We start from the raw sequence: 27,792 nt of genomic DNA, 5'->3' as shown, positions 1-27,792 counted from the left end.
CTGGAGTTCTCCTCGTCAACTTACAGTAGGGCAATGGAATGAGTATCAACAATAGAAGTCTTTTAATATGATTAATCTCCACTTTAGTGTACTTAAAAGAAATGGTGTGAAAAATGAGACACCAAATGTAACCCTAATTTGGTCTCCGTTGACCAATAACATGCCAATGTGATCAGAGTAAAATGGCCGTGTTGTGACAGTCATGAGACCACACAAGAGCCTGAGATGTAAAAGGAGAGAGGTCCCAGGAAGTGTTTTTCCAAACGTAAAATGAACAGGATTGATGATCGACACCAAGAGAGCAGGGCTGCTGTTACATCCCTAGCTTTAGTTACTGTTTCTGGTTAATCATCAGTCCTGAGCCAGGTCAGGACTGACCCAAATATGGGCCATAGTCCCATCAGTCAGTTCGTATGGACATTTAATGGTTTCTACACATCAGGGGAAAGTTTAGTGTGTGGTGAAAGCAGGACACATAAGTAAGAGAGAGATATTTGTAGGCATTACTGTACTTTTTCATCTGTAAAGTCCTTCACAGACTTTGCAGCAGGCGTCCTCACATCACATTCCAAAACCCAAAGCACTCATTCAATTCCATACTTTCGCCCACTTAGCCAGCTACCCAAGCTCCGTCACTCTTCGCATTCCCCCTGGAAACCTGACCTAAACGTGGCATTAGGGCATGGCGGGCCGACGAATGCCCTGTCGTCCCCTGATGCCCTCACAGGGCACACATGTAGAGGCTGAGGCTGTCCAGCCGACCAACGGCTCAATTTCATTCTGAATGGCATGCAGCATCCAGCCTCTATGAATGAGCCTCATAATCAAATTGAAAAGCCTCAGTGCAGAACAGTTTAAATGAAGGTAACCTCTGCCTCGCTCCCCTCTCTGTCTCTCTTTCTCCAGCCTGCTCAAATCTAATAGAAAATCCTCACCTTTAGTGTTGGGGCTACTGTGCTGCAGTGTTGAAGGCTTATATACCCTAAAAATGGAATTGTGCAATTTTCAAAATCAAGTGTGTTCAACTTGTGTGTGAGTTTGTGCATGTGGATGCCAGGGCTGTTTAATTATGTTTGTGTTATGTCTGGTCTGTTGTCTGTGGGTGGGTGTGGTGGCTGTGTGCATATGTGCGCTAGTTGAACAAGCTGTCTCAGCCAGGCACCGGATTATGTCGGATATTGATGCAGCGCCGAAACACAGAGAGGAGGAATTGTTTGAGAAGATCCACGTGTATGTGAGTGTGTAGGCTGACAAGGCTGATGTGAAAGAGGAACAGGAAGGAGTAAAAGGGAAAAAGGGACAACTGAGGGAACATGAAAGTAGAGACTGTGAAGAGATGAATGAAAAGAAAGAGATAAATGAAAGGAGAGGGAAGGACAGCTTCCTGTGGGTGTCTCTGCCAGCCCCTGGAGTGATTGAGAGCTGCAGGCTACACTCTCCAGTTTGTCCCTGCACCTAGACACTGTCACATTTCTCTGACAGGCCAGCAGGCATCAGGGCTCCTCCGACCATCCCTGACCAGCATGTGGATCATTACTCAGCGCTGGTAAAACAGAGGAAAACCAGAGGCTGCAGCCCACATTCACGAGAGGAAAATCCTCCATCACGGTGCAGTGTGCCCTGCAGTGATGGAAATAAACAATATATATTAATGTGATCTTGTTAGAGCATCTAATGTTCAAAATGAATAGATAGACAAACGTTGCTCAGGAATAACATCATTGCATGAATTAAAACGTGTCATCTTTATCAAGCTTGAAAAGCGCAGCAGCAGTGAGTGCGTCGAGTCTTTCACCTATACTCATGTCCTTATATCTCTGTACAGCTGTGTCTGCAGTTAAATAATGCTGTTCTTTCCCTTCCGTGGTATAGTTGAAGCTATTATGAGTGTTTCACAAAGATGCGCACGTCATTGGGATTGAAGAGGCAGCCGGTGTTCAGAGAGTTTTACAGAAACATTCTCAAACCGACTTCACTGTCTGGTAGGATCAGCAAGTATGCGGAAACTGCTTGATGTGCAGTGAAGTGAGCAGCTTATATGTGCGCGTGTGTGGGACAAGGACTAATGTGTGTGTTGAAGCACATGAAAAGCACGTCGCTAAGGTGTGTTTTCACCTCAACATTTATTCTAACGTATTGTGTAATGTTCGGTGTGTAACATCAGTACTGCAACATCTCGTCCACAATCAGCCAGTCTGTAAATTTGGTGATAGTAGGGCTGTAGTTTTTTTGTTTTTGTTTTTTTAAATTACTTTTTTTTTCCTGTATTTATACAGGACAGGGAGAGAGAGGGAGTGGGGTGAGATGCAGAAAAGAGTCGATCCATCGCTGCAGCAAGGCTTTGACCTTTGTACATGGGGCGCAGCTCTACACTTTAAAAATTAACTCAAAAAATGTCTATTTGATTTGTATTGATGTATCTGAATGCAAAAATTGCAATGTTGTTGCCCAACAGGTTATCCTTTGTATCCACAGCATGGGGTGTTCGTAAATTTACTTCCCCTCTGACCCATTACTGCTGTGTTGCCTATCAGTTGTTGCTATAAACCCTGCTAAACTATCCACCGTGCCACCAACACATCTGAAAAATTATTGAGGATTTAACACAATAGATGAAAAACAAGACTTTTTACTGAGGTTTAAAAAGGCAACTGCCTTAGGTCGGGACCCCACCGAGCACCTTTTGTACACCGAAGCTACGGCCCTGCTTTGGTCCATCCCCACGTGACTTCAAACCCACCAGGACTCTTTCAGAAGTGTTTTTTCCTGCCTATCTTAGTTACTTGACCGGACTCGCTCCACCGTTTCTGTGTCTGACTTCCGGCCAGTTCAAGCTGCTCTGTGCAGATTCATGGGCTACTTGCTGCAGCCGTCAAAAATAGAAACAGCCGCATATTCTTGGTGGAAAAGGGCCGAGACACGCTTCTGGGACACTTCTGAAATGGCCGCGGCACTGTCTGGTGGGGTTTGAAACATTGACTAGAATTGGCCACGATTCGCCCGGCGGCTGTGGTGCACGAAAGTGTCGCATTTGTGGTGGGTGAATTTGGCTGTGCCTCTGACTAAACACAGTACGCGCTTGTTCTACTTTTTCAAGCTTAACCTGTATTTAAAAACAACAATCCTATGATATAGTACTGTGCTGTAGCAAAACATGACAAAAAAAATGTATTTCTGTATGGAAAGGTGTGGGTTTTTTTCTTACAAATAAGAAGATTTTGAACTTAAGTCTGAACTTAAAATAAAGCTGTTTACAAAAGGTAATGTGCCAGATCTTTTCATATCTTTATAGTGAACATAAATGCAAACTTGTTTCCATGTTCATCGCCATATCTGCAAAAAAGTCACATCATTTTGTTCCCCCTACAACATCCACTCGCAGCCAGTGGATGATTAAAATGGTAATGTTTTACTAAAGCACTCGCTTAAGTTGGGACACACTGTTAAGTCTTGAAAATGTCAGTACTGACTTGAAGCATGAGACAGACCACAGTGACATTTTTTCTGATATTTAACTAAAACCACAATCTTTCCGTAGGTTTTAACCATGTTTGTTGCATGTTGTGCTAATATTCTTGGTATGGGCATGGTCAAGGATTGTTCTGAATTGACCTTTGAGTAATAGGTGTTGTGGCGTAACCAAATGAAACATAATAATGAGATGCTGTGATACTGTAACCCAACTACCATGACGACCACCTAAACACTAAAGCTAGCTTAAATAAGGTCATTACTCTGTCAGTGTGCTTGGTGGACCTCTGGGGGTAGAACCCTCCCCGGCAGTAGAAAATAAAAGGCAACAAATAAATCTACACACATAAATTGTGACAATACTAAAAAAATCAAGTTCAGCACTGCAGACACCTCCGGGGCTCGATATAACCTTTACTGAGGCAAAGAACTAGATTTAAAATTGGGGCGACAGCATTAACTCACAGCGAAACAAGATGAGATTCTTTGCTGTTTAGTTTACTGTTGGCACCATTCACTTCAAATACGAATCTCTCGAAACATGATGTGGCCACAATTATTTTGGTTTTTGTTTATTTTACAGTGGTAAAAATAATTACAGTGGAAAAAGCCGCAGAGCAAGCTGAACAGAAGTAAAGAAACATTAAAGAGGCTAAAAAATATCCCCTTTTAAAAAACAAGTAGTAAATAATGCAGATAATGCAGAGGTTGTGGCTAAGACAACAGCTACCTTAAATGTGCAGTTTCAAAGGTAAAATGATCAGATTTTATTCTGCTGTCTGTCCATGCAGCACGGCGTTAAAAATGACGGCAACGTAATAAACAGAGACATTTTGGTTTGGTCGTAAGCGCACGTCTCCCTCACTCTCGTCTTTTCTCGTGCTCTCCTCTCAAAGATTAAACAACAAAAATAACCAAAAACAGACAAAACCTCACGGAGAAAAGGACACAGGTACACATGCCTGTGGGAATGTGTTATTGTTAGGACTAATAACACGCTGTGTCAACGGAGACACAATGCTATTATAATTAGGATCCCAAGGTTACTCTTACTAATCGTGTGAAGTGTGTCTTAAAACTAGGTCCTGGGGAGATAGGGTTGAGTGATTGGGGGGAGGGGATTACTTTTCCACTGGACACCCGCTAAACTCCATTAGGAGCAATTTAATTTCCAGAAAATTAAGGAGGAGTGTGTGTTAGAAACTTGATTTGTGCATGGGACCCAATTCATGGACGGTCCTAGTAAATGGTTTACAAATTAACATTGAAGCTGGTAAATATTCATCAGGATCAACCCTCAAATTCCTGTAGCTGTCCACGAAATAAATCCACACAAAAGAACCAACAAAAAAACATATGACACAAAATAAAAACACAAATCATATACATATTTCACACGTGCTAAATGATAACATAAATAAACATATAATAATAAAAGGGAAGGGTCGTTTTCACACTGGAGGAGGGTTAAAGAGAGGGCTTGGACGGAGATATGAGGCATGAGCCCTAATTTAGCTCCTAAAAACCCTTACTCCTTCTCAGAGTTTTAACTCAACCCAAATCTAAACAGATAGGACATGACCACCACATATTTTTTAGATCAGCATGACCTGCACTCCCCAAGGTATTCATCCTCCAATTAGAGTGAGAATCAAGTATTCTTGAGTTTTCTTCAGAGATTCCATATAGATGTCTGTATCTATGGGTACATTGCAAGCATGATAGTTTAATAGCTAATGTTGTCTACTGTTAATGTGCCACATTCACCAAAACATAAAACAAATATAGGCTAAAAAACAGGGCTCAAGCTTAACCACTGACCAATAGCAACATTTATACCTCTTGTTTCCAGCCCCTATAGGGATGAGGGGGTTGGGATGAGAAGGGGTGCAGTTGCCTGAGTTTTGGTCTGAAGGAGGGTCCACGGTGTGGAGGCACCAATCAAGTCCTTTAATCACTTCATCCCAGGAAAAACTGGTAAAAATGGACCCGCATCAATCGCGTATCATCCTGTTGGATATAGCTGTGCTTTCTAATGAAGCAAAGTATGTGGTGTTAATAAGAACATTAAGCAAGCATATGACATTGGTTACTATTGGTTTAACCATTTTAGTTTAGTTTCAATTTCCTGGCTGTGAAAAAGTTACTTTCAAGTTTCTTCAACGTCAGAAATGTGGAAAGAAATGTTCCTTAAACTACATTTTACCTTCTCATTGGACTTTCAAAACAGTACTTCACGTCAGACGGGTGATGGCTCAGTATCAATGGCTTATATCTGATGTTCCATAAACCTGCTCCTATAACAGGTTTGACATTGTACATGGAAATGGACTTGCATGTTGCACTACTCAGCTCTCAAAAGTACCCTCTTTATTTAGTAATTCAACAGTATTGCCCCATCCAACCACCGATTGCTGATTGATGCCAGATTGGTGTCGGAAGAAGCCCCTCATAAAAGAAGCAAAAACCAGCCATGACACATTCCCACACAAAACCCAGTCTTGAGAGGAGGTTTAGGTGAGATACCTTTTAATTTAACCACCACTGTAGTCTTTTATAAAAATTAATTGTAACACACATCACCTAAGATCCGTCCATAGATGCGTATATAAGCAGAAAGAATTGTTTTTCAATAATTTTGCATTAATGAAATACATTTTGGTGTAAATGAAAGCTAACACATGACATTTAATTAAGCTGAACACAACCCCACGTAGCCTAAGCCTAAACAACTGTGAGCTGCCATGTAATTGTGGCAGTGAAAACCTACTTAGCAATAAGTATTTTATCTTATCCTCAAAATTGTAGAGGTAAAAATTACAATACTCAAGTAAAATACTTGAGTAAATATGCCTTTTTTCCACCTCATTTATGACATACCTATAACATATACACCTATTACTTATATACATTTACAGAGGTTTAGACACAGCGGTAAGTCAAAGAACATGACAAACACAAAGTCATTGTGCTATGTTGTCATATTGGTATAGATTAGTCAAGCAGGGTGAGGTCTGAACAGGTGTGACTGTGCAATAAATGAGCACTATACTGGGCAAACACACCCTTCCTGTGTGGGCACTCATTGATTTTTGCTTCAGAATTTCAAACTGAACAAACAATCATAAATTCCTCCAACTTATCTAAAAAATGCTGTGAGTTCCTCCCATCGTCAACTTACAGTAAGGCAATGGAAATGAGTATAACAATCCAGAAGTCTTTTAATATGATTAATCTCCCTTTTAGTGTACTTAAAAAGGAAATGGTGAAAAATGAGACACCAAATGTAACCCTAATTTGGTCTCCGTTGACCAATAACATGCCAATTGATCAGAGTAAAATGGCCGTGTTGTGACAGTCATGAGACCACACAAGAGCCTGAGATGTAAAAGGAGAAGGTCCCAGGAAGTGTTGTTCCAATAACGTAAATGAACAGGATTGATGATCGACACCAAGAGAGCAGGGCTGCTGTTACATCCTCAGCTTTAGTTACCTGTTTCTGGTAATCATCAGTCACTGAGCCAGGTCAGGACTGACCCAAATATGGGCAATAGTCCCATCAGTCAGTCTGTATGGACATTTAATGCGTTTCTACACATCAGGGGAAGATTTAGTGCTGGTGAAAAGCAGGACACATAAGAGAGAGAATATTTGTACAGGCATACTGTACTTTTTCATCTGTAAAGTCCTTCACAGACTTTGCAGCAGGCGTCCTCACATCACATTCCAAAACCTCAAAGCACTCAATCCATTCCATACTTTCGCCCACTTAGCCAGCTACCCAAGCTCCGTCACTCTTCGCATTCCCCCTGGAACCTGACTAAACAGTGCGGCATTAGGGCATGGCGGGCCGACGATGCCCTTGTCGTCCCCTGATGCCCTCACAGGGCACACATGTAGAGGCTGAGGCTGTCCAGCCGACCAACGGCTCAATTTCATTCTGAATGGCATGCAGCATCCAGCCTCTATGAAATGGAGCCTCATAATCAAATTGAAAAGCCTCAGTGCAGAACAGTTTAAATGAAGGTAACTCTCTGCCTCGCTCCCCTCTCTGTCTCTCTTTCTCCAGCCTGCTCAAATCTAATAGAAAATCCTCACTCTTTAGTGTTGGGGCTACTGTGCTGCAGTGTTGAAGGCTTATATACCCTAAAAATGGAATTGTGCAATTTAAAATCAAGTGTGTTCAACTCTGTGTGTGAGTTTGTGCATGTGGATGCCAGGCTGTTTAATTATGTGTGTGTATATGTCTGTGTCTGTGTCTGTGCGCTAGTTGAACAAGCTGAGTCTCAGCCAGGCACCGGATTATGTCGGATATTGATGCAGCGACGAAACAAGAGGAGGAATTGTTTGAGAAGATCCACGTGTATGTGAGTGTGTAAGGTTGACAAGGCTGATGTGAAAGGAGGAACAGGAAGGAGTAAAGGGAAAAAGGGACAACTGAGGGAACATGAAAGATAGAGACTGTGAAAGAGAAAGAGATAAATGAAGGAGAGGGAAGACAGCTTCCTGTGGGTGTCTCTGCCAGCCCCTGGAGTGATTGAGAGCTGCAGGCTACACTCTCCAGTTTGTCCCTGCACACTAGACACTGTCACATTTCTCTGACAGGCCAGCAGGCATCAGGGCTCCTCCGACCATCCCTGACCAGCATGTGGATCATTACTCAGCGCTGGTAAAAACAGAGGAAAACCAGAGGCTGCAGCCCCACATTCAGAGAGGAAAATCCTCCATCACGGTGCTTAGTGTGCCGCTGCAGTGATGGAAATAAACAATATATATTTAATGTGATCTTGTTAGAGCATCTAATGTTCAAAAATGAATAGCATAGACGTATGCTCAGGAATAACATCATTGCATGAATTAAAACGTGTCATCTTTATCAAGCTGAAAAGCTGCAGCAGCAGTGAGTCGAGTCTTATCACCCTATACTTCATGTCCTTATATCTCTGTACAGCTGTGTCTGCAGTTAAATAATGGCTGCTTCTTCCCTTCCGTGGTATAGGTTGAAGCTATTATGAGTGTTTCACAAAGATGCGACAGTCATTGGGATTGAAGAGGCAGCCGGTGTTCAGAGAGTTTTTACAGAACATTCTCAAACCGACTTCACTGTCTGGTAGGATCAGCAAGTATGCGGACAACTTGCTTGATGTGCAGTGAAGTGAGCAGCTTATATGTGCGCGTGTGTGGGACAAGACTGGAATATGTGTGTGTTGAAGCACATGAAAAGCACGTCGCTAAGTGTGTTTTTCACCTCATACATTTATTCTAACGTATTGTGTAATGTTCAGTGTGTAACATCAGTACTGCAACATCTCGCTCCACAATGCAGCCAGTCTGTAAATTTGGTGATATAGTAGGGCTGTCAGGTTTTTTTTGTTGTTTTTTTTAAATTACTTTTTTTTGCCTGTATTTATACAGGACAGGGAGAGAGAGGGAGTGGGGATGAGATGCAGAAAAGGAGTCGATCCCAGTTCGCTGCAGCAAGGCTTTGACCTTTGTACATGGGGCGCAGGCTCTACCACTTTAAAAATGTAACTCAAAAAAATGTCATATTTGATTTGTATTGATGTATCTGAATGCAAAAATTGCAATGTGTATGCCCAACAGGTTATCCTTTGTATTCCACAGCATGGGGTGTTCGTAAATTTACTTCCCCTCTGACCCATTACTGCTGTGTTGCCTATCAGTTGTTGCATATAAACCCTGCTAAACTATCCACCGTGCCACCAAACCATCTGAGAAGTATTGAGGATTTAACACAATAGATGAAAAACAAGACTTTTTTACTTAGGTTTAAAAAGGCAACTGCATTAGGTCGGGACCCCACCGAGCACCTTTCTGTCACATCGAAGCTACGGCGCTGCTTTGGTCCATCCTCCACGTGACTTCAAACCCCACCAGGACTCTTTCAGAAGTGTTTTTCCTGCCTATCTTAGTTAACTTGACCGGACTCTCTGCACCGTTTCTGTGTCTGACTTCCGGCCAGTTCAAGCTGCTCTGTGCAGATTGACATGGGCTACTTGCTGCAGCCGTCAAAAATAGAACAGCCGCATATTCTTGGTGGAAAAGGGCAGAGACACGCTTCTGGGACACTTCTGAAATGGACCGCGGCACTTCTGGTGGGGTTTGAAACATTGACTAGAATGGCCACGATTAGCCCCGGCGGCTGTGGTGCACATGGAAAGTGTCGCATTTGTGGTGGGTGGAATTTGGCTGTTAGCCTCTGACTAAACACAGTACGAGCTTGTTCTACTTTTTTCAAGCTTAACCTGTATTTAAAAACAACAATCCTATGATATAGTACTGTAGCTAAAACATGACAAAAAAAAAAATTCTGTATGAAAAGGTGTGGGGTTTTTCTTACGAAGTAAGAATGATTTTGAACTTAAGTCTGAACTTAAAATAAAAGCTGTTTACAAAAGGTAATGGTGCCAGATTACATTTTCATAATCTTCATATTGAACATAAATGCAAACTGTTTTTCACCATATCTGCAAAAAAGTCACATCATTTTGTTCCCCCTACAACATCCACTCCAAGCCAGTGGAATGATTAAAATGGTAATGTTTTACTTAAAGCACTCGCTTAATGTTAGGGACACACTGTTAAGTCTTGAAAATGTCAGTACTGACTTGAAGCATGAGACAGACCACAGTGACATTTTTTCTGATATTTAACTAAAACCACAATCTTTCCGTAGGTTTTAACCAAGTGTTGTTGGCATTTGTGCTAATGATTCTTGGTATGGGCATGGTCAAGGATGGTTCTGAATTGACCTTTGAGTACTAAGGTGTTGTGGCGTAACCAAATGAAACATACATGATAGAAGATGTTAGATACTGTAACACCAACTACCATGACGACCACCTAAACACTAATGCTAGCTTAAATAAGTGTCATTACTCTGTCATTGGGCTTGATGGACTCCTTTGGGGGTAGACCCTACGCGGCAAGAGAATAAAAGGCAACAATAAAATCTACACACAATAAATTGTGACAATACTAAAAAAATCAAGTTCAGCACTGCAGACACCTCAGGGCTGCGATAACCTTTACTGAGGCAAAGAACTAGATTTAAAATATGGGGCGACAGCATTAACTCACAGCAGAAACAAGATGAGATTCTTTTGCTGTTTAGTTTACTGTTGGCACCATTCACTTCAAATACGAATCATCTGAAACATGATGTGGCCACAATTATTTTGGTTTTTGTTTATTTTACAGTGGTAAAAATATACAGTAATGGAAAAGCAGCAGAGCAAGCTGAACAGAAGTAAAGAAACATTAAAGAGGACTAAAAATATCCCCTTTTAAAAAACAAGTAAATAATGCATGATGAATGCAGAGTTGTGGCTACAGACAACAGCTACCTTAAATGTGCAGTTTCAAAGGTAAAAATGTCAGATTTTATTCTGCTGTCTGTCCATGCAGCACGGCGTTAAAAATGACGGCAACGTAATAACAGAGACATTTTTTGGTCTCTGGCGAAGCGCAGTCTCCCTCACTCTCCGTCTTTATCTCGTGCTCTCCTCTCAGAGATTAACAACAAAAAATAACCAAAAACAAGACAAAACCTCCACGGAGAAAAAGGACACAGGTAACATATGCCTGTGGGAATGTGTTATTGTTAGGACTAATAACACGCTGTGTTCAACGGAGACACAATGCTATTATAATTAGGATCCAACAAGGTTACTCTATACTACTCGTGTGAGTGTGTCTTATAAACTAGGTCCTGGGGAGATTAGGGTCAGAGCTGATTGGGGGGGAGGGATTACTTTTCCACTGGGACACCCGCTAACTCATTAGGAGCAATTTCAATTTCCAGAAAATTAAAGGAGGATGTTGTTAGAAACTTGATTTGTCGATCGGGACCATAATTCATGGACTGTTCCTAGTAAATGGTTTTACAAATTGAACGTTGAAGCTGGTAAATATAATCAGCATCAACCCTCAAATCCTGTAGCTGTCCACAGAAATCACACAAAAGAACCAACAAAAAATACATACGACACTAAATAAAAACACAAATACTATACTATATTTCACACGTGCTAAATGTAATAATAATAAAATAATAATAATAAACAGGAAGGTGTCGTTTTCACACTGGAGGAGGGTTAAAGAGAGGGCTTGGACGGAGATATGAGGCATGAGCCCTAATTTAGCTCCTAAAAACCCTTACTCCTTCTCAGTTATAACTCAACCCAAATCTAAACAGATAGACATGACACACATATTTTTAGATTCAGCATGACCTGCGCTCCCCAAGGATATCATCTCCAATTAGAATGAGAATCAAGTATTCTTGAGTTTCTTCAGAGATCTAATGATAGATGTCTGTACATCTATAGGTACATTGCAAGCATGAATCGTTAATAGCTGATTTGGCATACTGTTAATGGTACCAGTTCACCAAAACATAAACACATATAGGCTAAAAAACAGGGCTCAAGCTAACCAACTGACTCAATAGCAACACTATACCTCTGGTTTACAGCCCCTATAGGGGATGGAGGTTTTGGGGATGAGAAGGGGTGCAGTTGCCTGAGTTTGGTCTGAAGGAGGGTCCACGGTGTGAGATTTTAAAAACTCCTGATGTATATTAATCAGAAAGAAAGACTCTGAAGTATATAATATACCCATTAAACCCAATCAGTCCTTTCATCACTTCATCACAGGAAAACTTGGTAAAAATGGACCTGCATCAATCGCGTATCATCATTGTTGGATTATAGCTGTGCTTTCTAATGAAGCAACAGTATGTGGTTGTTAAATAAGAACATTAAGGCAGGCATATGACATTGGTTACTATTGGTTTAACCAGTTTTAGTTTAGTTTCAATTTCCCTGCCTGTGAAAAGTTACTTTCAAGTTTCTTCAAGTCAGAAATGTGAAAGAAATGTTCCTTAAACTACATTTTACTTCTCATTGGACTTTCAAAACAGCCTACTACACGTCAGACGGGTGATGGCTCAGTATAATGTCTTATATCTGATGTTCTCCATAAAACCTGCTCCTAAAGGTTTGACATTGTACATGGAAATGGGACTTGCATGTTGCACTAATCAGCTCTCAAAAGTACCCTCTTTATTTTAGTTAATCAACAGTATTGCCCCATCCAACCACCGATTGCTCGATTGATGCCAGATTGGTGCTGAGAAGCCCCTCATAAAGAAGCAAAACCAGTCCATGACACATTCCCACACAAACCAAGTCTTATAAGAGGAGGTTTAGGTGAGATACCTTTCATTTTAACACCACTGTAGTCTTTTATAAACATTAATTGTAACACACATCACCTAAGATCCGTCATAGAGGGTTGTATAAGTCAGAAGAATTGTTTTTCAATAATTTTGCATTCATGAAATACATTTTGGTGTAAATGAAAGCTAACACATGACATTTAAATTAAGCTGAACACAACCCACTTAGCCTAACGCTAAACTACACTGTAGAGCTGACATTGCTTAGTTTATTTGTGACATCTCAGCAGCCTCACTTGAGTGACAAGATAACAGTTTAGACACAGGCGTAACCAGCTGAACATAAGGCGGGCTCAGACTGCAGAAGTTGCAAAAACTAATTTTGCAATCTGATCTCAATATTTTAGGTTCAGGAAGTCAACATCTGAAATGTCAAACCTCTGGTATAAGATACATCAGATATGTGCTTTGTAGACTTAACAGTCAACCACATTCTCCTCCTTCTTGACGTCCTCTGCTTATATAGTATTTCCTGCATTGTAGCACTGAAAGGGAATTTGTTACATATGAACATAATTTGTTGATGAAAGGTTTGGATGGGTGCACAAGAGATAATAGTGTTTTGTAGGAGAGAAATATTGTATGAGGAAGACTGTCTAAAAGAAATTATAAATGTATTCTGGAGCAATTAGTAGAATAATAGTGCATATAGTGACTGACAGTGCACGTAAAAGTGTATGGAAGGGATAACTACAGAGAGAAATTAATTGTTTGTGTAGAAACTTGTATGGTGTATGTAGAAAAATACAGTATCAGTATCAGAAAAAGTGTAATTATGTGTGTTTGTGGACAAAAAACAAGTGATGAATCATTCATGTGTACAATTATCCTCTCAAATGTATTATGGTAGAGGGTAGAGTGTGTCTTAGTAGGTTGTGACTGCACATGTAAGAGCGCATAGTAGTGTGAAGGAGAGTGGAAAATTATGTAACATTATGATGCTGTGTGAGAACAAGTATGATTTATGACCTAAATGGCCTCTCATACCGATACTTCCTTCCCACTTATCAAAACAACCAATAATGCATGTGGTCAGGGACAGAAGACACACACACACACACACACACACACACACACACACACAACAAACCACAAAAGCTTGAAATATGGTTTAGTCTATGTGGACCCAGAGGACTAAACCATCTTCATTAGGTGACTGTTCCCCTGGCGGCTATTTGACATCCCAACAGTGGCCATATATTCCTCACAGAGATTATCACCCTTAAGTGCGCCATAACCTACTCCGCAATCCCACAATTCTTACCTCTTATCAAACTGCATTCACTATTGTGAGATCCAACAACAGTACCAATGTATAAATGCCACCACCTGACAACTTCTATTTTCATTGTGAGGTGATTGTAAGTCATTTGAAAACGAGCCCCACGGTAAATTCAGGCCGAGGCAGTTTCTTTCTTTCCCTGAGGCAAAAACATCAATAGCGGGAGAGAGAAGCCAGGACAACCTATAGCACAGGACAGATCGATAGCGCAACAAACTCAGTAAAGATTGACTGGAGAGTTGCCTGGAAACGTCCTGCTTGAGATTTATGATGGGAGAAGGACACGAGCCAACAGGAGAAGCTAGAGGACAAGACAGAGTGATGGGGAATCAGAGGAATTCTCATTTTTTAGCATCTCAGCTTCAAAGTGAATAACAAACCAATGAATAACATAAATAGGCTTGTGTGTGTGTGTGTGTGTGTGCAGCTTTCCCGTGGCGATTAAAAGACATTTAATCTCAATCTGTGTTAATCTGAAAACCGTTTATTCTCCTGTATTCTAGCGATCTTGCATTTTGATGAGATGTTGAGAAAACACGAAGAAGAAATCGACTGAAGCATGCAGTATATGTGTTTGACATTTTAATGAATGAACGAATGAAACAGTGACAAGATGAAATGAGAAGATATCAGGTTTCATTGCTCCTCCTTTACCATATGTCACTCTGCTCCAGCATGCTCCGACTTCCATAGACTCAAGCTAATTGAATATCCTTATCTGACTCTGAAGCACACTTTTCTCTGGTGAATTCAAACAAAGACCATTTGGCAAAAGCTGCACGTTTTGTATTCACCCACAGACCAGATATCACACATACCTACTGTACTTTAGTGCACGGCACGTAATCTTGTTTTCAGGTAGCTGAACCATAACCAGGCCCCACACTGTACTGTACTACAGTTAAGAGTAGCTGTCTTTCATGTCTATTACGTCTCACATGATAAAAATTCTGGGAATTGTGCTAACAGCCTCCAGCTGTGATTTTTTTTCCCTTTGATTATGAAATTAAGTGCTGCAGTTTTCTAATGCCCCCTGGGCCCTTTAGTGTAAATTGATTCTATTTTAAAAAGCCTTTTTTTTTTCAGTCTGACAGAGAAGAAGAGATGGCTGGGGGAGCGGAAACGATTGATCGAAAATGGACTCTCTCAAAGAAAGAGAAGGAAGAGATGTTTCGTGAAAGGGAGAACATGGCAGTAACAAAAGGGGAAGTGCACAGAGTGTGGTGGTGGCTGTGGTTGTGGCCCATTAAGGGGTTAACAGTCACAGGGAAGCTGATAATGGAGGCTGGAGCAGCTGTATAGGAACTACAGCACGCAAAGAGCCTCGCACCAACCGCTAACATAAACCAGAGAAACACAGAGGCAGGATGAGGGAGGGAGGAGACGAGGTGCTACATTTCTCTCATGTCAGTTCGTGTGAACGAACCAAATAAGTTAAATAAAAATAGCATTGTTAAAAAATCTTTTCTTTTTTTATTTGGTATGTTCGCCCTCTTTGTGAACACAATGGCACATGCGTAATTAAGTGCAGAGATCCTTGATGCTTTGACTCAAAAACAGGAAGCTGCTCTTGGAAAAGACGAGTGGAAGATTCTTGAACAAGAAGAAGAAGAAGAAGAAGAAGAAGAACAGGGTCTTCCACATGACTAGAACCCGCAATAGACTTAATGTGACCTTTACCATCTGAAGACAAGACTGTGGCATCCACACGATAATGATATACTAAAGCTATCCTCCCACTCACTCGCTCGCTTTCCCTTACGCATAAACACAGGTACAAACCAACATGCAAATGTACACAAATAAATGCAGCAGAAAACACACACACATACATAACAGTAAAATGCCCCTATGGAGCAGATGTTTTTCTGCAGCGTACATCGCCTGTAGTCTACCTCAGCGGGCCTTCAACACATCACACTTTAGCTGTCTGTTTTATATTCTCCAACTAGGTGATTTGAGGTAACAACGGGGAGGGAGGGGAAGCGGCTTCATTCAACTCATCTTCTGTTTCAATTTGTAAAGCCTATGTGCTGGAGAAGAGCCACTATGGCTGATATACACATATGCACTCAGTAATTTGTATATATTAGACATGTATACACAAATACACAGAGGCCTCCCGATTAAAGGCTGGGCTAAACTCTAATTCCCATAGAACCATCTTTTGTTTGTATAAAGGTAACAAATCGTGCTCACATTTTCTATAAACAGCTAAAGGCACAGTAGATCTGACTAGATGCGGCTTTTTCTTATTCACTGAATATTTATCAGTGGCCGGGGGAAGCTGTGATAGAGTTTAACAGGGGTACGGTTGTGTATCATGTGCTGTAAATTAAGTAGTATGGCAGCTCAGAGGTTCAGCAGTCAAACTCTGACCTGAGGGCATAAAGACCTGATGAGAAGGAGAAGGGGGAAAAAAGCATATCCAATGAGAGTGCCAAGGCAGAGGCAGGGAACTCATCATGAATGTACACACACACGTCTTCACATGACTAACGCACACATGCTGACATACAAAGCAAACGCTCTCTATATGCAATTTCACAATGGCAGGAGACACTTTCCAAACTTGCATTTTCAAGGGCAGGCTGCGAGCGAAGCGTTAGTCGATTGTGTGAGCAAAGTATGATGAAATCACACATCGCTCACATCTCGTTACTGCACTCCACACTCCTACCAAACACAGTGTTTAACAAACATTTGAAAACAGCCAGCAGGCAATATTGAAATGATTCAATAAGCTCACACGTCGGCAGCATCATGTGGAAAGACACGCGAGTGCGCGCACAAAACCTGCACCTTCACACACACACACACACACACACTTGACGCCATCACTTTAGGTCTGAAATCTCTCCAGCATTGTAATGAATGACAAATATCTGCTTACAGCTGCATTACTCACACTCTCATACTCTTTTGTGTCGTGATCATGCCCTAACGTTGGGACAGCCTCAGATCAATAACCTAATTAGCCATAAAGCATATGCATTGTGGTGATACATTATATGCCTGGCATCCCTTGGCCAGCATCTCACAGGAATTACCATATAAATGAACTGTGGCCATTTATTAAGCAAAGAGCCGTGGTGGGGACTTGGCATGGTACGGAGTAGAGAGTGAAAAAAGAAAAAAGAAAATGTAAGGTACAACACACATTAAGAGAGGAAAACATCACGAGAGGTCGAACAGTCAAGTTACAAATTGCACTGACTGCTGGCAGAGTGAAAACATCTGCCATGCTGTGAGTCTACCCGCGGAGTAAGTAAGCAGCGAGGCTCACAGCGACAGAGGAAAGCCCCAACACGCTTTCTTTCTACTCTTTGTATTCAACTGGACTGCAAGTAATTCAATACACTTCTCCTTGTGTAGGCTCACTCAAATGAAACGCAAAGCGAATGAACTACATCAAGTGGAGCACTATTTGAACCACTTACAGTAATGTCAGTGTTTGCGTGGGCTACCCTAGTGTGCGCGCGTGTGTTTAGTGTGACGTGGATATGTATGTCGAAGCCCTACCGCACGTGTGCGTTAAAAGGCAAGTGTGAAATGAATCGTAAATCCAAAAGATAGTCTTGTTCTTTCCTTGACCAAACTCAATACCCCCCGAGAGAGAGAGAGAGAGAGAGAGAGAGAGAGAGAGAGAGAGAGACTGCTACACAATACCAGGCTGATCTCTCCATAGCAACACACATGGTAACACAAATCTATTTCAGAGCAGGAGCTCACAGCACAGCACTTAAACACAACGCACAAAAAAAATAAAAAAATAAAAAAATAGGGAAAACAGTAATCAATTATTAAAAGAGCTTCATGTTCATACTTACTGCCTGTGTGTAGCAGCTGCAGCCAAAACTGAGAGGCTCCCTCACACCAACTCACTCACACCTACCTTCATATGTTTGTTAGTGTTATCAGAGATCTACAGCAGCGCCACTCCTTCGTCATATACAGAGGATGTGAACTAGGATCTGCCCCTTGTCTGACATTTACTTCTCTTTTTTTTTCTGCGGGGTGTGTTTACTTTGAACGTGTTGGCTGCACTCACAGACTCGAGTGCAGAAGGCAGTGGAAACATGGACGCCTAATGAGAGAAAAACAAATGCAGGGCCCTTTAACAACATCGGAGATGACCGATAGAGAAAGTTTAAATCAACATAATGTTTCTCCTGGCAAGCCCACCAGTAAATCATAACACTGTAAGCAGATCTGTCGACATCAATTGTTCCGCGCTCTAAGTGTTCAACGTTACCTCAGCAATATCACAAAGCCAACACAAACACACAACTGATAAGATAAACTTTTTTTTTTTTCACCTCAGCCTTTTCTTTAATTTAGACAGGAGGAAAGCTGGAAAACACAAGAGCTCTGCTAGGATTCACTTCAAATAAATAGGCTCCGTTAGGAGTAAGACTAAAAGAGAAAACAGGAGAAAAATGAAACTACACTTTAAGTGGGTGAAAGCGGCAAAACAGGAAATATTCAAAACATTTTTTTTAGACAAAGAAAAATAAGTGTTATCTTTTTTCAATGCTCCAAATAGACAACCACCACTAAATCCTCCAGGCAGCGTCAAAGAGACACTAAGTTGGTGCAAGTGCCACTTTGATATATACTGTGTTGACCTTTCTCAGATCATATAGGGTGATTATACGCGTGTTGGACTGCAGTTTGGCAGGATCTGCACAAAAGGCTTTACTGTAATAGCTTTCCTCCTCTTTCAAGTCATCCATTCTGCAATGACACATATAACCTTATGTTCTCCAGAAAGGTGGGATGGCACTTCCCTGACACGCACACACACACACACACACACACACACAGCTACAGCAGAGAAGCCTACAGGCCCGGTGGACCCAACAAACATGGGTGATGTGACAGGAGAAGAGAGAGAGAATTGGCACAAGCTTGGATATTTTTATTTCTTCTTTTCTCTTTTAACCTTTGATCTGATTTCTACATCAGTAAATAGAGAAACGCAAAGCCCAACAAATATTTGTTGCATTCTAAATCATGAGACAGCATCAGATAAGCTCGACTAAAACCAACTGTCGATTAGTCAATTGACATAAAATTACTTAAACCCATTTTAATAAGTGATTAATTTAAGATATTATTCAAGCAGACATTCTCCTCTTACAGCTTCACAACTGTGACGATTTGTTGTTTCCCTTCTTAAATATGAATGTAAATTGATTGTTTTGGGGTTTTGATATTGTATAGACGAAATGAATTGCTTTGCAACCATGTGGAAGTATTATTTTTCCAATATTCAAATAAAAATGTAAACGTTCTGTGGGTCCAGAATCTTAAAAATACAAGGATTTGTTACATTACTTAAACTGATTACTTTGGGGATTTGAACTTTTGGTTCAACAAACAATATGAAAATGTTACTTTAGGAAATGGTAATGAGGATTTTACACCATTTCCTGTTTATTTGAAAAGTATTGAAATTGTCAAGATGAATCAATTAATGGAATCATTTGCATTTAATTATTATAATTTCAATCATCTCATCTCACTCTCTGTAAAAAGTATTCCTAGATTTGTACAAATAATCAAAACATGAACTTCCTCGTGAGAATGCACGAGGAAGGATTCTCCAAGCGTAGGCTCCCACAAGTCAACCCTACTGTCCCAGCAGGAGACATAAGTCACATAAATACAGAAAATGAACAAGCAGCAGCCTTCTGTTGATGAATTTCTTGTCTTCTCATTTTAAACTTTGCATTGCATTTGATTCATTTTCAGAGTCCTGAAAAACCCCTATCAACTTTCTGCCCGTGGATGGCACCATGTTTGACAAACTGTACAGCGATTAATCACGAGTTTCTGCTCAACACGACGTGTGCGTATCCTCAAAAAATCTGCCTTGTTAGGTGAGAGCAAGTCCATCAATGTTTATGTACTACCATGTCCCTGCAGGAGATATCACCATAGAAGTAAGTGGCGGGCATTAGAGTACTTACACAGCCTATCACAATAGAAGCACCAATGCACCTTTCAAAGCACAATGTTATTGAGGCAGGACACAATATCGTACTACCCACCATCAGTTCAGTGCACTAGCTATTGGGTTTCAGGGTGCGCTGTGGGATCCTGTAATCGTATACACTTTATCAGGCTTGTTCTGTCACAAGTGTTTTGTTTAAGGGATTTCAAATGGGAGCTGGGTTAGGGGCCTTCCTCATTGAGGCCCAGTCAATAAGATGTAACCGCGATCCCACAAATATCCGTGAATAGATAAGCGTGTCTAGCCGTATCAAAATACTTGGCACGGTCTGATCTGAGCGAGTGGAAAAGGTTTGATACTTGGGCAGAATCTGTCATGGGAGTATACTTCTAAGATTTTTTCTCTTCCTCTTTCAGATTTCCATGATTAAAGCTAAATTACGTAAAAGTTGTGTAATAAATTAACGTCTTTGTTTACAGTGGAAATTACATGCCGGAAAGCTGCAAAACAAAGCAGATAATTATGATACTCATATTGCCATTTTGATTATTTTCAAGTGTCCCTCTGAGATCTCTGTTGTCAATGACTTCTCCACATTGCTATCTTGCTATCTAAGAACACTGTGGACGTGACTGGTATAAAAATGTATGTCCAGTAGCAGTATCATAATCAGAATAGATTTTAAAAGACATAACAGTCCCACAGCTTGTTAATGTCCCAGCTGCTTTAAACAGTAATGGACTATTTTTTGACTCAATGACGTTTTAGACTATAATTAGTACAATATGGCTTTTCATAGCAATAATGGTGTCACGACGTCCTTATATTCTCAACAGATCCCATATTATTGTGGTAAATGGATGAATATTGTGTCTTTTTTCACTCTTAGTTCCTTTATTGGGGTACAAACTACTCTGAGGTCATAACTGGTGCACAATATCTGTCTCTTGAGACCTCTAAGATATAGCGCACACAGAAGATTAGGAGAAAATGAAGCCTTTCTTGTATAGTTGGAATTATGATGGCAAGTGGAAGAGCCTGAATTCTTGAAATATATGTCTGATCAATACGTAACTAGAAGAATAGGTCCCACTATTCTTGATACACGTCATGTTCTGGGTTTAGGTTCCCTCTCAGCAAAACAACCCTGTGATTCTAACTTGAAACAAGAGTCAGCTTCAAGAAAAAAAGTTTCCTTGCCCTTCAGTCATTTGGTCATTTTGGTGTTCTGCTGATGCTCCCAAATTGAGCCAAGTTCAGGACAGTCGTGTCAAGGTGGTTTGATGCCACCTTTTGCTACTGGTGCCAGCTCTGCGCCTGAAAACAGCTGCAGCATTTTAAAAGGGAGTCTGTTGCTCTTGTTTAGATGCGACACCCTCATCAGTGCCTCCTTTTCTTTTCCCTATCCTGTGATATAAAAACTTCACATTGACTGCACCTGGAGAAAATGCTGATGGAGGAAAAATAAAAAAACAACGGTGGGGACTAAACTGTTGCTCAATTGAAAAAATACACATAATAACTTGAACTTCTGTTCATGAGAAATAATTAGCCGTGTTTTGTTAACCAGATTTCTCAGGAGAGGTAACTGGTGGTAAAGAGAGAGAGTTATTTTTTTTCCTCTTGTGAGGTGTTAGCCTCTCTGCAAGATCCAAACTGTACCAAAACAATTTGTTCTTTAACTCTGAGCAGCCCAAAAAGACATCAAGAGATTATTTACCGACAAAATATCGAACAAATGGACACGACAGTGATCTTTCGTGCTCAAAAACACTTTCCAACATCACTCATTGTGAGTGACATGAGGACATTTATACTCTTTATAATTAAAAATAGATTTTAAATCATTTGATTCATAAATTCATCCACAAGCACAACTTTTCTTCTTCGTTCCAGCTTTCTTTCTCCTTTTTTTTAACATCCTCACACACACGGCACCATATTCTGCCTGACATTAGATCCATGTTTGCCGGATGTAATAACTTGTATGAGTCCTTACTTCTATTTTTATAATCCACATTATATAAACTACAGATATTACACTGTGTATGACATATTATACTGCTGAGTGGAGGACAGCTCTCCAAGCAGCACATACTGCTGTATAAAGTGAGTTTGGAAGTATGTTGGAGCACACAGCCAGGAGCTCTACTCACACCGACAGGTACAGGCCTAATGATATAAAGCTAACCATTGTGTCAGAGCTGTGTCTGGAAGCCACAGTATTAAAATTCCCCCGCTCAGACTCAGACACCCCTCTGCTCTGTGGAAACAACAACCGCTTTGTCTCTAATTCATCTACCGAGGGGGGAGCAGCAGCTGGATTTGAATATTTGCAGTGGGTTAACCAAAGACACAACAACACTGCAACATGGAACAGGTGTGTGTGCGCGAGCGCCTTCGTGCGTGCGCGCGCGTCCTCGTGCCAAATGAAACAAAACAGCAGGTTGGATAAGAAATATCACGCGCTGGGTTTGCATGTTGTTACATAGTGGGTAAAAAAAAAAAAAGCTGACTGACACTGAATGACGATTCAAATAACCCCCCTCTTTTTTTTTTTTTTTTACATACATACACACATATACCACGCGCGTGCACACCGTACACACAGCCTTGCGTGGATGTGCTCTATCAAAATCATATGACAGGCGTGGCCATTGAGTGAAAACGTTAAGGCCAGTTTGTTTTTGTCATTAGAGCCTAATTAGATCTTAGATATCGCAGCAGAAAAAAACGGGGAGAGGATCTACCTTATGGAAGTCGATGCGTATCCTCTCCTCTCCTTTATGCGGGCTCTCTGGCCACAGGTGATAGCTCGATCCGTAGTTGGGGCTGTCTTTGCTGCTGCTGTTGCTGACAGTCGCAGACGAGTTCCCCGCGTATGCCTGTTGTGTTACCGGGGGGGTTACGCGGGAGTCGCGGCTGTGTGGCTGATGCGCCTGATCGCCTTGCGCGGAGATCCTCCCAGACTTATTGCGGTCTTGTTCACAGTGCTGCGGACGCTGGGGACAGAGCCCCAGTGCGCCTTGCTGCTGCTGCTGCTGCTGCTGCTGCCGCTGTTGCTGCTGCTGCTGCTGCTGCTGCTGCTGCTCTTGCTGTTGCAGCAGTGGAGCCTGGTGAGTCCTACATAGCTCTCCTGAGCCGCTGGCGCAGTAGTTGATAGGCAAGCTGCTCCCCACCAGTAGCTGTTGCTGCGCTCGTAATTGTGGGATCTGTTGCTGCTGCAGGTCCTGAGTCTGAGACTCAAATGCTCTTCTGTTAGCCTCGGTTGACTCACATACATTTAAAGAGCGCCCTTTCTGTGAGTTTGCACGGATTCCTTCAGGGGAGGGGTCCCTCTGTTGGAGTCTTAAATGACTGTGCTGTTGATGCTGTTGCTGCTGCTGCTGCTGATGCTGTTGCTGCTGCTGCTGCTGATGCTGTTGCTGCAACAACTGCCTGTGGTCTCGGTGCCCTCCTGCTCCTCCTCCTCCCCTGCAGCGTTCCACGATGCTTGCCTGTTGGTAATTATTGGCACTCCTTCGGAGACGATCCCCTCTTTTAGATTCCCGGGAAAACAGCAGAGAGGAGGAGGAAGATGTTGGTGGCGGTGGTATAGGCGGCGGAAAAGGTGGGGAGGGCTGCGGTGGGAGAGGATCGACAGGATGGTGGTGCTGATTTTGAGAAAAGCTCGCCTCCTGCTCGGAAAAACTGCAGTGGCAGCTTGGAAAAACAGGCTGCTTCTCCGACTGCGGCGGCGGCGGCGGCGGCTGATGCTGATGCTGCTGCTGCTGCTGAGAGCCGGTCGGGGCCCAGGGATCCTGCTGCAGGTGCGCCGGGTGCCCGGTGGTGGGTTCACTGCCTCGGTGTGAAGGTCGCTGGGCGGTGTCGTAGCTCGCCAGAGGTAGAGGGTCGCCGCTGTGAACAGGTCTCCGTGAGGGCTGGCTCAGACAGGGGAGCTCCTGGAGGCTCTGGCGGTGAGCGGCGGTGGTCGAAGTGCGGTCTCGGTGGTGAGAAGAGGGCGGGGGCGGCAAGCTGAAAACAGGAGCGACTTGGTCTCGGCTCTGCTTGCTGCTTCCTTGCCTTTCGTCGGGGATTTGGTGCTGATGGACAGCTCCCGCGTACCGATGCCGCATCCCCTTGATCGCCTCGTCTCGCTGTGGTTGCTCCTTTGCCGTGCAGAGCTCCGACACCCGTTCATTGCGATCAGTCCCAGCAGAATAGGACCGACTTGTATCATTGGTAGGTTTGACCAGGACCTGCCTTAAAACGTCACTGTACAGCCAAAACACCGCCTTCGACTGAATATCGGTCCATTGCCTGCTATGCGCACAGGTTGCAGCGGATCGATGACTACAAGGCTGTTAGGATATTACAAGAATGGGATTATCGAGGTGTAGAAAGGTGTTTAAATCCTGCTCACATGGTCGATCATCTTAATCCACTGTGGACCCAACAGATCGACTTTGTCAATGTTGCCATAACCACTCTGCATAATCAGAAATCACTTTTACTGCTACGTCACCCAAACAGATCCATAGGCCTGTCAAAGATTATGCTTTGCCCACATATACACTGATATAGTTTATGATCAACTCCAGCCTTCTCCATAAAGTGGGACTCATGATTTACAAATCGTGAGGGGAACAATAAACACTCTTCATATCTATTTCCAAAAACACATTTCCCACTTGTTGGCCCAGAGAGAGAGAAAGAGCGTCAAACAAACCGAGCTGAAACGATTACCTCATGCCATACAGCCTGAGCCTTGCAGTGTGGTATTTAATAATTTAGCAGAATATGCCTGGTTTTGTATTACCAGGCAGAAATATTTAGAATAGGAGCTGCATGCAGAGCCTGCAGTCGGCTCGCAGCCTGCTGCGTGTGTGTGACAGAGAGCGAGCCGCTGCTCGCTGCTGTTGCATGCTTTCTCTGTATAACATGGTAAAGGCTTTACTGTCACAGCAGTCAGGAATCCGGCTAGATGGAGACAGAGAGAGGCTGGGCGCAGACTGTGCTGTCCGCGGCACTGAAGGAGTCAAGACGCACATCACTAAAATAGCCTCTGTTGGTGGTGTCAAGTAGCCAGAGGAGCAGAGGATGGACAAGTGTCCATCACATGTCGGTCAGACATGTTTCGCAGCTGTGAGGATTATTAATTCGGTGATACGCAACTTGGATTAAAGGGTAAATTCAGAGTTCTTCCACTCTGGTGATAAAACATGCTCATATTTACAGTGAGGGAGATATAAATATTGTCAATACTGGCTGTGAAGTCATCCCTTCCTAGCACGACTTCACTGTAACAGATGGGAAACAAAATCCACTCCACAGTCCTCCCTCTGTGTTTCCCCCCTCAGACGGCGTTTCTTTGTCGAGCTGCAGTGAAGAGGAGAGTGACAGCGAAGAGGGAAAATTGTACTAAAAAGATTTTAGATTGATTTAGTGAAGTCAGACTGATGAAACCTCAAATATTGTTGTTTCAGCTGAAGTTTTTCAGACCTCTCAGGTCATCACTTTCTAAGTAAGTAAGTGGATTTATGTCCAAAACAGAGTTACTTCACAGGAATGTGTGAAATATACCTTGAAATAAAACAAGAATGTCAGAGAATGAGCATAAAACATAAAACCACTGAAGCAACAAGTTATAAGGATGCCAGCCTATACAGGTAGGTTTAGATCGATGAGCTTGGACTGTACGACTTCTAACATTTGATTCCATCCATTTTCTGTAACTGCTTATCATTAACAGGGTCACTGGGGGGTTGGAGCCTATCTCAGCTGACTTAGGGCAAGGGTCGCCAGTTCATCAAAGGGCACATGGAGAAGAACAACCATTCACACTCACAGTCACACCTACAGACAATTTAGAGTCATCAATTAACCTATCAAGTGCATGTCTCTGAACCTGGTGAGAACCCACGCAGATACAGGAAGAATGTGCAAACAGCCCCCAGTCGAGGTTTGAACCAGGAACCTTCTTGTGACAGTGCTAACCACTGCACCACTGTGCCACCGCATTAAGGGTCTAAGAACTTAAAAATATACATAAACTCCAGGGATATGTCCATACACAAAATATAATCAAATGCCTTCCTCAGGTTGGTTACTGTATATTTATGTGTAGGGGATATAATGTTTTTTCCATGTATTTTTCTTACGTGTTACCTGTTATATGCGTTTGAATGTAAAGTATATTATGTCTTTAGAATAAACCCAACTGTGAATTTCAACCTCCATCTCTTACAGTGCAAGTAATAGGAGGAATGATTGCAACCATTATACACACATGTGAGTCTTTTAAATATTCTAAACCTTTTCCATCTTTGTTCCTTTCGTGCTCTATAAGAATAGATTAGAAAATGTGAGCATGAACAACACAAACAGTGAGAGAGAGAGAGAGAGGGAGAGAGAGACAGAGAGAGAGAAGTTGAGGCTGAGCCAAAGAGACAGGAGGGGATGGCAACGGGAGAGGCAGCCAACTTTTACATCATACATTAGCTATTCTTAATAAGTAATAATCCTTTCCTTATAGCTGGTTCAGCCATTTGGACTTTTGATGGGTTTAAAGACTGCAGCGGTTGCACACTTTGCCTAACCGCTGGAAGAAAGCTGAGGTGCAATCTGTTTTATAGGTGCGTGAAGTACTGCAGGAATTTGGAGTCGAGCTCCGGCCAGGGCTGCATTAGAAACCTGATCATTTTCATTAAGTAATTGGTCGCCGTGACCTGTGTGAGTTCCTTGGCAAGATGGAGTTTCATTTGCTAGTTTGGGAAGCAATGTTACTGCTTCCACATGAATAATTAAATCAAACTTTACAACTCCTGGACACACACAAACACTCATTCACCAAGTGGCTATGAACGGCCAAAACCCACATTTTCTGTCTTGCTTCCCCCCTCCCCCCTCCGCCCTCCCTCTCCCTTACACACACCCACAACCATAATGACACTACACTATTTCACTCAAATAGCCTCTTTCGAGCAAAAACTGCCAACAGAATTTAGTGCCTGTTGGATTTGTCCCATGCAGCCGTCAAACTTGGCTGGTTCGGCCATGTTAAAAAGCATATTGTGTGTCTCTGCGTTGTTGGCTCCTGGAGGGAGAAGCAGCGGAAGATCTGTGACACAAAAATGGTAGAGGAGGAAACACGGAGGAGGCCAATGGCTGCAGCACGTAACACAGGAAGTAGATAAGAAGCCTGTAATTACAGGGAAAGAGAAATCCAACCAGGGCGAAGCACAGAGATGTGTAAGTATTCGTGTGTGCGTGTGAGACGGAGAGAGAGAAACTGATAGTGTGTGTGTCTGTCAGAGAGAGAGAGCAAGAGAGAGAGAGAGAGAGAGAGAGAAACTGGACCTTGAGAGGGAGAGATATCTAAAAAGAGCAGGTGCGCCAACACAGAATAGATCAAACAAGTTCAATTGAAAGGAAAAGGAAGACAGTAAATGTGTTGTAGTGTGAAGTGAACCAAAAATAATTACACACAGGTACAGAGATTAGCCTATTATCTTAACACATCATCTACGCTGAGAGATAAGTCATATGTGCTTTTATAATCACTATTCTTACAGATATTTGTATGCCTCTGTGTGCTATCAATTTCTCGGCATCTTACTGTGTATTGTCTAATGTGTCCATGAGGTTTGTTTCCTCAAGTTTGTAGTTAAAGTCCTGACGTAGGGTATTTCCCTCTCCAAATGGGGGATCTAAGGATTGAGGGTGTCATATGTTGTACAGATTTTAAAGTCCTCTGGGACAAATCTAGATCTCTATAAACAAAATTGACTTGGCTATCATCGCTCTGTTTTGAAAACCACGTGTCTCCAAAACACCAAC

The 27,792-nt window shown here is 42.2% G+C and overlaps 1 protein-coding gene across 2 annotated transcripts in view; it reads right to left on the bottom strand.

Moving 5' to 3' along the window:
- The window catches only part of kcnn1a (potassium intermediate/small conductance calcium-activated channel, subfamily N, member 1a), a 55,413-nt gene extending 31,190 nt beyond the window's left edge, over nt 1-24,223 (bottom strand). For both annotated transcript variants that reach the window (XM_027285642.1, XM_027285643.1), the window contains exon 1: nt 22,725-24,223. In XM_027285642.1, the coding sequence (XP_027141443.1) occupies nt 22,725-24,089 (1,365 nt within the window). In that variant the 5' untranslated portion in view covers nt 24,090-24,223. The remainder of the gene's footprint in view (nt 1-22,724) is intronic.
- Between the last annotated feature and the right edge of the window lie 3,569 nt (nt 24,224-27,792).

Source organism: Larimichthys crocea, chromosome XII (assembly GCF_000972845.2).
Source record: "Larimichthys crocea isolate SSNF chromosome XII, L_crocea_2.0, whole genome shotgun sequence".
In the NCBI taxonomy this organism is placed as follows: domain Eukaryota; kingdom Metazoa; phylum Chordata; class Actinopteri; family Sciaenidae; genus Larimichthys; species Larimichthys crocea.
Note: the sequence above shows the minus strand (reverse complement) of the source record. Positions and strands in the feature narration are given on the sequence as shown.